The sequence below is a fragment of the Callospermophilus lateralis genome, chromosome 7 (genome assembly GCF_048772815.1).
Source record: "Callospermophilus lateralis isolate mCalLat2 chromosome 7, mCalLat2.hap1, whole genome shotgun sequence".
Lineage (NCBI taxonomy): Eukaryota > Metazoa > Chordata > Mammalia > Rodentia > Sciuridae > Callospermophilus > Callospermophilus lateralis.
The window spans coordinates 141,695,095-141,707,312 of NC_135311.1; the positions used below are offsets into that span (position 1 = coordinate 141,695,095).

A 12,218-nucleotide genomic window follows, 5' to 3' on the forward strand; every position below is an offset into this window, starting at 1 on the left:
CGGAACCGAGGCCTGCCCCCGCGCGAAGTCGAAGGCGCGACCCGGAACCGAGGCCTGCCCCCGTGCGCAGGCGCAGGAGCGATCTGGAAGGGAGGCCAGCCCCCGTGCGCAGGCGCAGGCACCGCCCGAACCCGAGGCTTGCTCTCGTGCGCAGGCGCAGACGCGGGAGGCGGGCGCGCGGGCGCAAGTGGCCCGGTTGTCATGACAGCAGGGCTGCGTCCCGGGCGCTGGGTGGAGGCGGCCCGGGCTGCTCCTCGGCTGCCACCGCAGCCTGGGGTTGAGGCGGCCGGAGCCGGGGACGGCGACGGCGGCGCCCCCCGAACTCCGCCAGAGGGCGCGACGGCCCGCGCGGGACCGTAGAACGTCGGCCGCGCCCCACCCCCCCGCGCGCCCTGGGCGCTGCGCCGAGATCTCGCGTCGCCGCAGGTACCCGCCGGGACTCCCGTCCGCGCCGCGCCGGCCACCGGAGGCCAGCGGGGTCCTGCCCGGGCCTGCGGGAGCACCGGCGCCGCCCGCCCCGGCGGCCTTCCCTCCGCCGGCGCTCGCTGCACGCGGAGCGGACCGGGCCGGGCCGGTTGCCGAGGATGGAAGAACGTGGTTCTGGCCCTGCATAGGTTGAACTTGGGCCTTGGCGAGGGGCGGGAGAGGGTTACTTACTAAGTGTCAGATTTCTCCGAAGCCCCTTCAGTCTTACAATTATTTGACTCAAAGTTGTTATTTTATTGTGTAATGTTTTAAAAGAAACGAAAAGAAATTGTTTCCTAGCACAGCCTCTGGAAGTCGCTAAATTGAGTTTCATCTAATTTGTAGCTTATCGTGCCGGCTGGAGGTTAAGTATAGGGAGCAGGAGCGTCACTGGGCCTGGGGAGAAGGGTGAGCTGGCACTTGCTGGGCTGCTCATTCCTGTCTCTGGGGCTGCAGTGTCTGGTGAAGATCAGCCAGTACTTTGTTTGGATTTATTGGGGTAACATGGTATAGTGGAGGTACTCTTGTATTTGGACTTAAAGGTCCAATGTGTGAATCTAGGTGCTCTCACAGAGTGTATTAATTAAGATCAGTGACACGGTGCCACACGGCCAACACAGCTCAGTAGGCACCTTCCAGGTGGTATTGAATCAGGTCAAGGTCAGGTTCACTGAAAGCCATGATAGCAGTCATTTGGCTGGTGTTCTTAGATGCCCTATGAGCCAGCCAGCTGTGTCTTGTACTCCTTGCATCTGGGACTCCTGCTTTCCTCCTGGTTGTTTTTACACAGCAATTGTTATGCTAGTGAATAGTTTGCCTTCCCCCGCTGGTTACTGAGAACTAGTTAACATGGTTCTATTGGTTTCCTAACCCTCCCCCTCCCCCCCAAAAAATGTGTTTGTACCCTAGCAAATAACTTGTTTTTACTGTGAGAAAGTTTCACAAACTGAATGGCTTAAACAATAGAAATTTATTCTGGAGCTTTAGTCTGAGTTGGGGTGCCCTCAGGGTCACATCCTCTGAAGGCTCTGGAGAATCCTTCGTGTATTTCCAGCTTCTGATGGTTTCCAGCAGTCCCTGACACTCTGCTGTAGACCCTGCCACGCGCCTGCCCCCATGGTATTGCCTGATATCCTCACTGTGTGTGTGTGTGTGTTGCTGGTTTGCTATCTTGTAGTGCTGTAGTCAAACCCATGGCTCCGCATGTGCTGGGCAAGAGCTCTACATGGTTTTACACCGTCAGCCCCTTCTCCCTTCTTAAAAAGTCCAGTTACATTGGATTGGGCGTACCCTTGGGACTTCATTTTAACTAGGTTACATCTACAAAGACCCTGTTTTGAAATTCGGTCAAATTTAAAGGTAGCAAAGGTAGGACTTGAACATGTCTTTGGAGGACACAATTCAGTTCACAATACAGGTCAAACTTGAATAAATAAATTCAAATTTGGGGGAAAATCTTAAGTGGTACTTTAAGTAAAATCAGAAGTATTTATAAAAAAGTGTTTGATAAGGCTGGGATGGTAGAGCTCTTGCCTGGCATGTTAAGGCTCTGGGTTCAATTCCCAGCACCACCCCCAAAGAAAAGTGTTACACAGAAAAACTGGACTCTTCCAACGTGATGGAGGAATCTAAATGCTTTGTTATTCCTGCGTACATCAGCCAAGTGTGAACTGATACCTCAGGTGTGGTGTTAGTGGGTTCCTTAAAGAAGTCTCCCTCTTCTAAACAGCCCAAGCCTGCAGAATGCCCCACAAGATCGGATTCGTCGTGGTCAGCTCTTCTGGACACGAGGATGGCTTCAGTGCCCGAGAACTGATGATCCACGCACCAACTGTCAGTGGGTGGAGGTCTCCAAGGTGAGGCTGGGTGAGGCTGGGGTGGGGGATGCACCAGTTCCTGATCTGCAGATGGATCCCTTTCAGTAACTTGGACATCACGAACCACAGGGTGGTCACAGTGTGCAGCAGTGTGACATGACTAGTTGTGTGATGGGACTCCTTTCCTTTTTGTTTACGTTTATTTGCTGGCCTGGCTGAGTGTGATCCCACACACCTGTAATCCCAGCAACCTGGGAGACCGGAGGAATGCACTTTCAAGGCCAGCCTTGGTAACTTGGAGAGACCTTGTCTTAAAATTAAATCAAAAAAGGGCTGCATGCTCATAACTCAGTGGTAGAGCACCCCTAATTTTAGTCCCCAGCACCAAAGGGGAAAAAAAAAAAAAAGATATGCTGGCCCTTTCCCTTCTACCATCAGCCCACACTCAGGAAGTGAGCAACTACAGAAGAGAAAGCAGAGCTGTCACCACCTGACCCTCTCCTACCACATGCCGGGTGACACATTCTCATCCCTTTTCTGAGTAAAGGCTGTGTTTGCACACTTTTTTGGTCTTGTGGTTAGGTACCTATAGGGAAAGATTTTTGCCTCTAATTGCTTTTATGTGACAACAGGTTTCAGCCAGGGTCTCTTTCAAATTTTTCTTGAACATTTGAACATGTTTATAAGAATGTTTATTATTTGAGTGTGTGTCTTACGTTCTTCTGAAGCATCTGCTTGGTTCAAGAGGCCTGTGTTTTTCACCAGCACACCACCTAGCTGTGCTGAGCAGGCTCCATGGATCTGCTCAATGCTCAATACCTCCAGGGTCCTTGTCTCTGTTTCAATTCACAGGAATCTAACTGAAAAATCTGTAAATATGTAGGGCATTTGCAATTCAATCATATTGTTGTGTCCTGCTGAAAACTGAATGTAAATCACATTTAAAATTAAATTTTATTTTCCTCTTTGATTTCTTAGGGTACCCAAAAAACAGGCTCACTTTCCCTGCCCAAGTCCTGAGGGAGTTGAAATTAAATAGAGCAAAGCAGGTAGGGATGCAACAGCACCCAATTGCTGATGGCACTGAGGGCAGAAATACATTGTGAAGCCCAAGGCAGGAGAAGCACCCGCCAGTAGCCTCACCTCCGCTTCCCAGGGTTCCCTGATGGAGAGTCCAAGGGAACCTCCCTTACCTTTCCACAGAGGTCCTGTCGCTGACTGCTTTTGTTCAGTGTGTGTTTATCTATCTATCTATCTATTTATTTTAGTTGTAGGTGGATACAATATCTTTATTTTATTTTTATGTGGTTCTGAGGATCGAACCCAGTGCCTCGCGCTTGCCAGGAGAGTGTTCTACCTCTGAACCACAGCCCCAGCCCTGTTCAGTGATTTTATGTACTTTAAGGTTTTCAAATAAATAGGAACCCTGTTGGTAATATTTATAACAATAACACTAATATGATGCCTTTGTATACTGACATTGTAGTGTTTTTTATTTTGCTATTGTTTTTGTTGTTGTTACTGGGGATTGAACCCAGGGGTGCTCTACCACTGAGCTATATCCCCATCCTTTTTTATTTTTGAGACTGGGTCTTGCTAAGTTGCTGAGGGTCTTGCCAAGTTACCCGCCTGGCCTTGAACTTGCAATCCTCCTGTCTCGGCCTCCCAAGCCTCTGGAATTACAGTTGTGCCTCACCATGCCTGGTGGCTTGGTATTTCTTTTGGGGCATGTTAGTAATGTGCTTTCAGAAGAAAGGAGACATGTTCCAAAGGAAATAATGTGTGTACTCCTGGTCACCACACAGACTGCCCCAGAGTCAAGCACATGGCAAGAAGGCAAAAGATAATATCTTCCAGCCAGTAGTCCTGAAGACAGGACCAGACACTCTATCACCACAACTACAGAAAGTGTGTTCAGGGGCAGCTAATGGCAGATGGAGGGATGCCCCCACTGCGGTCTCCAGGGAGCAGGAAACATACCACAGCTCCTTTCCGGCCTGGACTCTCCAGCAGTGTCACGGTGGAAACACTGGTAGAAGCTTTTGGATAAGGCCTGGATCTCTAGTGGCCTGGACCCTGGGGTTGGTGGGGAGGTGGGGTCAGCATTTGTTTTCCACATCACACTCCAGGCCTTTAGGTGTCTGTGTGGAGCTGTGGCTCTCCCGCTGGGTGTGGGTCACTCAGGGTGATGTCCGGGCAAGGCTCCCTCGTGAACAGGGCCTTTCAAACTCACGGCTGAGGACCAGGGGAGGGAGCTAAGGAGGTAGGAGGACTAGAAAGGGGTAGCATCAAGGACACTGGAGCCAATAGAGGGTTTGAGCAATGTGGGCAACTGTGTAGCAGAGCAAGGTCACAGCCGAGGAGGAGACATGGCACTTGGCTTTAAGAAGTTCATGGTGGCCTTCGTAGGGTGACCTGTGGGCAGTGGCACAGGGGGAAGTGTTTGAGAAAGTAGTGGTGGCTTCAGGCAGCATGACATTTGGAAAGAATGGGAAACCCCTGGAGAGGGACACCGAGTCATTGGATGTGCTCTTGAGTTGGGACTTTTTGGACTGTGTGTGTGATGTGAGTGCTGGTCAGGAGAACAGGCTCTGCTGCTATGGGCCAGTGGGCCTAAGGGCACCTCTGCGCTGGGCAGCAGAGCCTGCCGTGTGTGTTTCCTGGGTGAGGTGCGGGGCTGCCACACATCCAGAAGCACACCCGCAGGGCACTGGACACACTCCCGACCACCCCATCCCTCAACTCATGGGCCTGGGAACCTCCACAGTCCTGTTACCACATGCTCGTTAGCTACTGTGTGTCCTTCTGCCGCCATCCTGGCCGTGCAGTACCTGAGAGTCGGTGCTGGCTGACACGGTTCTCTAATCCCTTCTCGCTGCCTAGTTTTCTTGTGTACTTCTGAGCAAAATTAGAAGCACCCCAGCCTGGCTTCTCCTAGAGCATGGTGCACTTGTGGCAGGTCCTCAGATCCCGTGAACAAGTTGACGAAAGGTTTATTTTAGCTCACAGAGGTTTTGGTCTGTGGTCACTCAGCCTACTGCTCGGGGCCTGTGATGAGGCAGGGAAAAGCCCAGGCTGGAGGAGCCTGTCCAACTCCCGGAGGCCAGGGAAGCAGAGGCTGGACTCCAGTGTCCCCTCCAAGGACACACCCAGAGACCCAGCTTCCTCTACCAAGTCCCTTCTGAAGGTTCCATGCCTGCACAGGCTGTCACCAGGGGGTTTATCAAGTACTTGGCTCCTATGGGAAAATCTTGGGCTCTACCTTGCCCACTACTGCAGCCCCTTGAGATGGGTTCATCTGTCCCGTAGTGAACCTCAGGTCCACTTGAGCTGTGGTTACAGCTGCCAGGAGTCGGGTTTGTGCTGGGTAACTGGAAGATGGACCACCCCAGGGCCATCCTTTGGCTCTGCCCCAAAAAGCTCCAAGAAGGGCAGAGTGTCACAGCCTCTCCTCTTGCGCCCTGTGGCTTGGCCCCCACAGCGCCATGGGTTCACCTGCTGAGGCTGGCAGCACAGCATCTGGGGACTCTGCAGTCATGGCTCAGAAAAACAAAGATGTCTTTACTTTCAGATTCTGTCAATTCCCACAAGAAATTGTTCTTCAGATGGTAGAGAGGTGTCGAATAAGAAAGCTGCAGCTGCTTGCACACCAGTACATGATCTCAAGCAAAATCGAGTTCTACATTAGCGAAAGCTTGCCTGAGTATTTTGTACCCTACCAATCGGAGCGATTTCGCAGACTTGGGTAAGAATGAAATGCAAAATTTTAATGGTGACTTTTAGCCTGACCAAGTCTACCTAAGAGCTCTTAAGAATCAGTGAATTACCCCTTACATTGGGTCCAATGTGGCATTGCCAACACCTGCCAGGGATTGGTTGGCTGAACTGCCGGGTGATCATGTCTCCTGATGCCCACAGCCAGTTGTGCTTTGCAGGTAGAGAGCTTTTCAGAAACACTAACTGGAATCTGGGGCTTTTTCCCAGGCTGCCATCCCAAGCTCAGCTTTTATTTAAGCTTGCTGAGTCCAGCAGGAGCCAGGGGTGGGTTGTTGTTGAGTGGACACGTTCTCCACTGTGTTGCCTTTCAGCTACGTCTCCCTCTGTGATAACCAGAAGACCGGCTGCAAAGCCCGCGAGCTCAAGTCAGTGTATGTGGATGCCGTGGGGCAGTTTCTCAAGCTGATATTCCACCAGAACCATGTCAACAAGTACAATACCTATAACCAGGTGAGCACAGCGCATCTGCACCTGCAGCTCTGCGCCCGCCTCTGCACCTGCCCAGGTGTCCTCACTTGCATGTTCAGGCCTCTCTTCTAAGGAAGACCTTTAATGTATGACCGTAGCGCTCTAGATTCAGCTGGAAAGAAATGTAAGAGTGTCCATGGAAGCTTTTATGTCAGCTGCATGTAGTGGGTTAATATTTTGACAAAATCACTCCCACCTCTTTCTTTTCCATTCCTTCAATGTGTCTGCTAGAAAACAATGGCTGTGCAGCTGGCACTGCACCCCTGTGGACAGCACTGTTCTAGATGAACCCCCGCTGCTGACAGGAGACAGACCCCTGGTAGACACTGGGGGCCTGCCTGGGGGCTCTTGGCTCCAGCAGCTGACTCTTAATCCTCTCCCACCCACTCTTTCTTTTGATAAATGAACTAGAAATCAATTGTGTCCAAAGAGGTCTTATTGACAAATAATTACAACATTCCCTGCCCCTCCAAGAATACAAACATTCTTGGGCTGGGGCTGTAGCTCAGTGGTACAGCACTCACCTAGCATGTGTGAGGCCCTGAGTTCGAGCCTCAGCACCACATAAAAATAAATAAAGGCATTGTCCATCTACTTGAAAAAAATCAAAATAAAAAAAAAATACAAGCATTCCAAGAAATCACACCTTATACCAAGTAAGCAAGTCAGGAGTGCTAACTAGGCTACCGTGGCAGCATGACTTGGCAGAACACTGCAAGAGCCATGCCTACCTTTCTTTGCTTGCTCCATGTCACCTGCTGTGTTCACAGGTAACACCCTGATTAGGCACTGAGGCCAAAGTGGTTCTCAGCGATGAGGATGGCGATGGGAAAGAGACTCCTCCCTGCGGTGGAGGATCAGTGACCCGATAACCTCAGCCACATTGATCTCTGTTTCCCTTTCATGGTCTTAAATTTATCATATGGTTTTTGACCCATGACCTCAACCTTGAGTTTATTATAGGCTGTGATGGCTTCAGGAGTGTTTAGCTACTATTGTTTTAACATGCTTTAAACAGTTGAAATAGGCACTTGGGTAAGCATTTGAATACTAATTTATATAATTCACTTGAAAATCGATGATGTTGAGCTGGGCCTGTAACCCCAGCCACAATCATGCTGAGGCAAGAGGATGGATTGCTAATTCAAAGCCAGCCTCAGCAATTTAGCAAGACCCTAAACAATTTAATAGAACTCTGTCTCAAAATAAAAAATAAAAGAGGCTAAAGAAGTGGCTCAGTGGTTAAGCACCCCTGGGTTCAATCCTTTGTATGAACAACAACAAAAACATGATGTCCTGTATGTTAACGTAACACTTCATGGTTTACGAACTTTGGTATGTGTCATCTCCCCATTTGATAACAGTGTAAGTCAGAATTCGTTATAAAGGGCTGAAGGCCTCTTAAACATTTTATGCTTATTTCTGTTTACTTAACTTCTCCTTAGGTTGCTTTGGTTGCAGTAAATATCATTGGAGACCCTGCAGATTTTGGTGATGAAAGCAATATTGTAAGTTTGAGCCATTTAATTCCTAAGAAAGAATATGTATTTCTAATAGGATCACTTATTTTCATTGCAGAAAGTATCATTTTCAAAGTATTTATAAATATAGCGAATCGTTGTCAGATAATTTCAGCAGCCATAGTCTAATAACCTTTTACTTAAGAATTTTAGCTGTCTCTCCAAAAGGTCGCCACATCTTGCTGACCTTCCTATCAGATTATCATGAAGTTAGGATTTCATGTTGTGCCTATGTGCCGAAATCCTAAGCAGACATTTTGCTCCTGAAGACCTCTAGAGAGAAGTTGATTGATCATTATCTTGGGCACAACCCGGAGGATCCAGCCCTAGAGGGGACTTACGCTGGGTAAGTCCCTTCCCCACCTCTTGGCCCTGGCAGGATGCTAGCTAGCATGACCTTCCTCAGAGTCACCAGTGTCTCCTTGCTGATGGATTCTGCATTCAGAGGTGTCTAAATGCAGTCTGGAGCTGGATGAGCCCCTGACTGGGTTTTCTCCATGCACAGCAAGAGCAAGGCCATCGGGTTCTTTAGTGCTCTGGGCTGTTGGGCATCCAAGACAGGCTAAGGCCCCTACAGTGCATTGTTGTTGAGCTCTGTCCTCCGTCCTTTGACATTTCACTGGCACAGGCAAATTCAAAGACACTATTTGGCCCAAATTATCAATCACTCAAGACTTCAATTTGTGTCTTCTTTAAAATTAAATTCACACCAGGGCAGCTTGGCAGAGCGGCTTTAGGGCACCACCTCCCAGTTGGGTCACTCTTCACAGTGACAGTTGAGTACGCTTCACTTTTGCTGTCCTTCTTTTTTTCCCCTCACAGTGGGAAGACCCTGGTGGGTCAAGAGTCAGGGAGCTGAAGAGCCTCCCGCAGCTGCCCACCTGCTGCATCCGTCACCTTCTCTTTCCCAGCTGCATCTTTGGGCACACAGTGTCTACACAATGTTTATGAGAGCATAGGGTCCTATCCCAAAGGTGCCCCAGTCTAAAGAGAAAAGGAATTCAAAACAGCACTGGTTCCTCTTCTCTGACAGCAGCTTCCCAGTAAAGAAGAGATGAAACATTTTAAATTTTAATAGAAGTTTCAAATCTGTCCATAATTTTGGGGTGTGATTTCACTTCACCTGAGTGTCAGTGGAGTCTGCTAACAACAGGATGTTGTTAACATTTGAACCATTGCACAAAACATGGAGTAGGCTGTCTGTGCAGGTGCTCGGGAGCCGTTTGCCGCCGGCCAATTCTGTGCCCAGGCAGCGGCCTCCTTCCCCAGAGCCCTCCCATCTCCGAGGGCTGCAGCCTGAGGGGATCAGGTGGAGGAGGGCTGGGTGTCAGAGAGGCCCCTGATGACTTCTCGGAGCCCTGGCTCCTGACACAGGAAGTGCCAGCTGCAGGGGTGGCTGGCACTTTCTCCAAGACTGCTCATCATGGAGCACCAAGGCTCGCCGGCCACAGCAGCATCCCCTGGAGAGGAACAAGCCCTGACACATGCATTTCTCCCCTAGGAGGTCTGACTATATCTCTCCACTGGACGACTTGGCTTTTGACATGTACCAAGACCCCGAGGTCGCACAGATCATTCGCAAGTTGGATGAAAGGAAGCGGGAAGCTGTCCAAAGGGAGCGTTATGATCACGCCAAGAAACTGAAGCAGGCTATTGCTGACCTGCAGAAGGTACTGCCTCTGTGAGCCCACCCCTCTGCCTGTGGATGGCCTCTTAGTTATAACACAGCAGCGGGTTCCTGCAAGCTGCGGGTTGGCATGGGTTCTAAGGTCTCCTCCAGGGCGAGGTAAGGAGGGATGAGCACTTTGAAGATACGCGTGGCCGCCACTGTGCTGAGCAGGACCCTTGCTACTGCCAGAAGTGGTAGAGGACATGCTCAGAAGCTCGGGTGGATTTCTGGCTTTATCTGGCACAGGACAGTGGTACGCATTGCTGCTGTTGCAGAGAGTGTGGCCTTTCCCATTTCTGTGCTGACCCTTCCCCGCATACCTCACACTCAGTCTCTGCCTCGTGAGCTCCCCTCCAGCTGTGATCTTTGCAGACGTGGTTTGAAGCAGCAGACACCCTGTGCTGCAGGTGGGCGAGCGTCTGGGGCGATATGAGGTGGAGAAGCGCTGTGCAGTGGAGAAGGAGGACTATGACCTAGCCAAGGAGAAAAAGCAGCAGATGGCCTGCTACCGCGCACAGGTGTACGAGCAGCTGGAGCTACACGGCCTCCTGCACGGCGAGCTGGAGGTCAGCAGGGCAGGGCACTGACTGGGCAGGGTGACAGGCTCTGGGTAGTGACAGGACCCTCAAGGAGTCACCCAGCCCCCTCTGCTCACATGCAAGGCGTGGTGACTTTTCCACCTGCCCCGCCCTAGAGAAGGAGAAGGTTCAGAGTGCACCTGTGGCCCCGGTGGGTGGTGCCCTGCCTCTGGCACAGCTCAGACAGGCAAGTAGGCACCCGTACAGCAGGTGAGGAAACAGGCCCTGAGAGCCACAGGACAGTGGAGAGCACAGGCTGCCTGGGTCTCACCTGGGCCCTCCCTTCTGGCCGCTGACCTCAGACTGATGCTGGCCAGCATTGCCTCCACGTCCCAACAGGGTGAAGTGGAGAGCACAGTGAGACCCCCAGTCTGTGGCCCTGGGCACCATGCCCAGGCGAGGTGACTGCAGGTGGTTATTCCCTTTACAGTTGTGCAGGGTCCCCTGACCCTCAGGGAGTAGTAGTGCCTGGTTCGAGCACAGGCCTGCTCAGGCTCAACCAGTGCCTCCTGCCATGGTCGGCTTCTCCACAAGTGAACAAACCTGTTCACAGCGGGACTTGGGTGTGCACGGTGGCTCTGTGTCCAGCACCCTAACTGAGGAGAGCACAGCAGGGAAGCCGCACGACTTGGGCTTGAGCAGGAAGCTTTCCTTTGAGATGTGCCATGCTGAGGACCCTCTCCCAGCACAGCCTTCCTCCAGTCACTCACCTGGGGACAAGATGGTAGCTCCATGGCATTTGAGATGCAATGTCCCTTCCTTTCCTCCAGATGCGGAGGCCCCTGGATTTGCCCCTCCAGCCCCTGGATCATTTCAGCAGTCCTCACCACCGAAAGCCAGCTCCCTCGCTGCCACAGCCAGAAGAGGTGACCCCCGAAAGCCAGCTTGCCCACCCGCTTCTTCAGGAAAAGCCTTCCTCGAGCCCCCTGGCTCCTCCTCCGCGGCACACTGCAGTAGAACAGCTGCTGCCTGCCGCGGGCCCGCCTCCAAGGAGCAACGTGGGTAGCTCTGTTTACTTTGGTACTGTTTATGCCACAGGTGTTTTACTAACCACCAGACTGTGCCAGGTGTGGTCCAGTGCAGGAGAGGCAGGCACTCCGCACATGGCCAAGCCCCTCCCAAAGTTCTGCCACGGACACAAGGGCTAAGGCCAGAGCGCCACAGTAGCAGGAGCCAAGGAGCCACACCCTTGGGAGGCACCGTCTGCAGTCAGCCTGCAGCCCCCTCCTGTCCTGTCCCTTACCTGTGTTCTCACACGTCCTTCCGCCTCTGAGCCTCTGCTTTCTGTATAAAGACAAAAAACACTTTCTTAAAGCGTCAACCAAAGAGTAAAAAAAAAAATTCCAGAAAATGCCTAGCGCACCAGCAAAGCCTCCTAGCATGTGATAAAGCTCGTGCCTGGCCACCATGCCTGATAGAACTTCCTGTGCTGTGAGTGACAGGACACCTGATTCTTACTGGGCGTAGCTAGCAGCTTAGGAGATCCTGTGGGCCTCGGTCGGTTTGATTTATTGATGAACTATGTCGAGTCTGTTTCCCACCTCACCCCAGGGCTGCAGTCACCAGGTACCCTGTGCCATCGGAGGAGGAGGGAGTGTCCTATTCTAAGCAGCATCCTTGTGTTTACCTGGTTAGATCATCCACAGTCTCACACACCAGCCTTGAAGCAGCAGCCAGGACCAGAGCAGGGGTGTGTGGAATGGGCCATCAGGGCCTTCCTGGGGCTTCTGGCACTGTGAGGGGACAGAAAGGAAGACACCGCCTCTGCCCCAGAAGTGCCTACTGCAGAGGCCACACGCCACGTCCCTGTGGCTTGACCTTATGTTCTGCTGAGTACTTCAGTTTAATATACACAGTGCTCTTCCCGGTTCTATTGCCTCAGTGTTTCATGACTAGATTTGAGGGCGTGAGAAACTCGCCCACT

The 12,218-nt window shown here is 51.5% G+C and overlaps 1 protein-coding gene across 6 annotated transcripts in view; it reads left to right on the forward strand.

Moving 5' to 3' along the window:
- Positions 1 to 12,218, forward strand: part of Cep104 (centrosomal protein 104) — a 31,355-nt gene that overhangs the window by 130 nt on the left and 19,007 nt on the right. For 3 of the 6 annotated variants that reach the window (XM_076861441.2, XM_076861445.2, XM_076861446.2), the window contains exons 1-9: positions 191 to 426; positions 2,195 to 2,321; positions 5,854 to 6,027; positions 6,371 to 6,509; positions 7,973 to 8,035; positions 8,317 to 8,393; positions 9,549 to 9,717; positions 10,124 to 10,282; positions 11,065 to 11,292. In XM_076861441.2, the coding sequence (XP_076717556.2) occupies positions 2,209 to 2,321; positions 5,854 to 6,027; positions 6,371 to 6,509; positions 7,973 to 8,035; positions 8,317 to 8,393; positions 9,549 to 9,717; positions 10,124 to 10,282; positions 11,065 to 11,292 (1,122 nt within the window). In that variant the 5' untranslated portion in view covers positions 191 to 426; positions 2,195 to 2,208. Of the gene's footprint in view, positions 1 to 190; positions 427 to 469; positions 615 to 1,539; positions 1,585 to 2,194; positions 2,322 to 5,853; positions 6,028 to 6,370; positions 6,510 to 7,972; positions 8,036 to 8,316; positions 8,394 to 9,548; positions 9,718 to 10,123; positions 10,283 to 11,064; positions 11,293 to 12,218 lie in introns of those variants that run through there. The other 3 variants (XM_077109986.1, XM_076861442.2, XM_076861444.2) reach the window with 3 other exon arrangements.